The 1792-nt window shown below is 43.4% G+C and overlaps 1 protein-coding gene across 1 annotated transcript; it reads right to left on the reverse strand.

Moving 5' to 3' along the window:
* Window positions 1–362: 362 nt before the first annotated feature.
* On the reverse strand, window positions 363–1299 carry SARC_09595 (hypothetical protein; the record flags this gene model as incomplete). Its single annotated transcript, XM_014296386.1, has 1 exon — window positions 363–1299. A coding segment is annotated over one exon (901 nt), but the record flags the coding sequence as incomplete, so codon positions are not given.
* Between the last annotated feature and the right edge of the window lie 493 nt (window positions 1300–1792).

Genomic DNA, 1792 nt, shown 5'->3' on the forward strand with positions numbered 1-1792 from the left:
GTTTTCTTGAGAATATATCTAGACGTACACTACAATTCATTATCGGTCCATAAACAGGTAATAAAACAAGTGTTGTAGCGTGTATAACCGTGTCATGTAATATGTCATTCTTGTGGGAACACATACATAACTATTGATGACACAAAATTGATAAATGGTCTGGTCAGCCCAAATCCTGGCCTAGGTCTTGGTAGGCCAGACCAAAACCCTTAACCCTCGGGCTCTGCTCAGTCGATCACAATATATAGCTTCGGTGCAATTGTATCACTCATTTACTCGCTCTCATTATATTGTTTAGATTCTGTTGCGCGCATGTAAAGGGGGATCGTAACGTCTGCGATGTAAGATTTTATATACTTTATTTGGTTAATTACTAAGATACTCTCCAGTTCACATAACTAGCCATTCGCCCCCTTTGGCTTCTTTGGGATCTCGGGGAAAAACCTCTCCGCGGGCGCTGAGGCAGTTGGCGCCGCACCCGTTTGTGCCTGTGTCTGCGACGGCATAGCTTGTGTCTGTGCTTGTATTTGTGCTTGTGATTTATTCTGTACCTGTGTTTTATTCTGTGCCTGCGCCAGTGATTTATTCTGCGCCGATGCCTTATTCGGAGTCTGTTGTGTCGGTTGTCCCTGTGGATTATTCTGCGCCGAAGGCTTGTTCTGCACTGGCTGTGCTTTACCAGCTGCCTGTGTTTTACCACTAGCTTGTGGTTGGCCCGAGGGGTTGATCTGTGCCTGTGCGGGTTTGTTTTGCACAGTCTGAGCCTTACTCTGCGGTCGTGCCTGTATCTTAGTTTGCGCCGGTGTTCTGTCATGCCCCGTGCTTTGCGACGGCAGTGTTTGAGACTGTGTTTGGGGTTGTGTCATAGCCTGTTGTGCCTGAGACTGTACCATGCCTTGCGCTTTAGGTGCTGATGCTGGCGGTGGTGTTTGTGTCTGTGTTTGTGATATTTGTGGTTGTGGCTGTGGTTGTATGAGCGATTGCAAACCTGGTGTCAGACCCGCTTGTGTTTGTGTGGCATTTCCCGTCACATTTCCTGTCGTGTTCGGTGCCTTCGCCTGACCCTGTATCTGTTCTGCCGTGTTCCCCACACCCCACGTGCCAGGCTTAGAAACAGAAGCACGAGCAGTATTGTGAGCAGAGCTCTTCGCATCTTTAGTCACATTGTTGGACGTATTATTTATACCATCGGTGTAAGCCGTACCGGCGTTTTGAACGTCACCAGTGGCATTGCCTTTGTCGTGCTGAGTACCATTCTCATCGACCAGAAGGGACTTCAGCATGGCATTCTCCTTGCGCTGCGTAAACGAAGACAGCATCACGGATTGCAAATGAGATGACAAGCCTATAATATACATATCTCATGTGGTACAATTCACATGTTCAAAAATATTAATATACATAGAAAGTGTATGGCACAGGAAGTGGCATACATTACAACAATATTATTATACCCTGTATGTGAACTTATAACAAACTGTAGTGTACGACTAAGATAACAAGACTAAGAGGCACACACAACATAAATATAAATACATATATATATATATATATATATATACATATATATATATATGTGTGTGTGTCTATATAATACATATATATACATATATATATATATATATATGTGTGTGTGTGTGTGCGTGCGTGTGCGTGTGTCTGTGTGTATTTATATATATGTAAATATATAAGACTGTAAATTTATCTCGCGTTTTTTTCCGACGCCAGGAAGATTCCAAAATCGAGTACAATCGTATAGAAAAACCATAACCAATTTCACACACACACACAT

Source organism: Sphaeroforma arctica, assembly GCF_001186125.1.
Source record: "Sphaeroforma arctica JP610 unplaced genomic scaffold supercont1.995, whole genome shotgun sequence".
Taxonomy (NCBI): domain Eukaryota; class Ichthyosporea; order Ichthyophonida; genus Sphaeroforma; species Sphaeroforma arctica.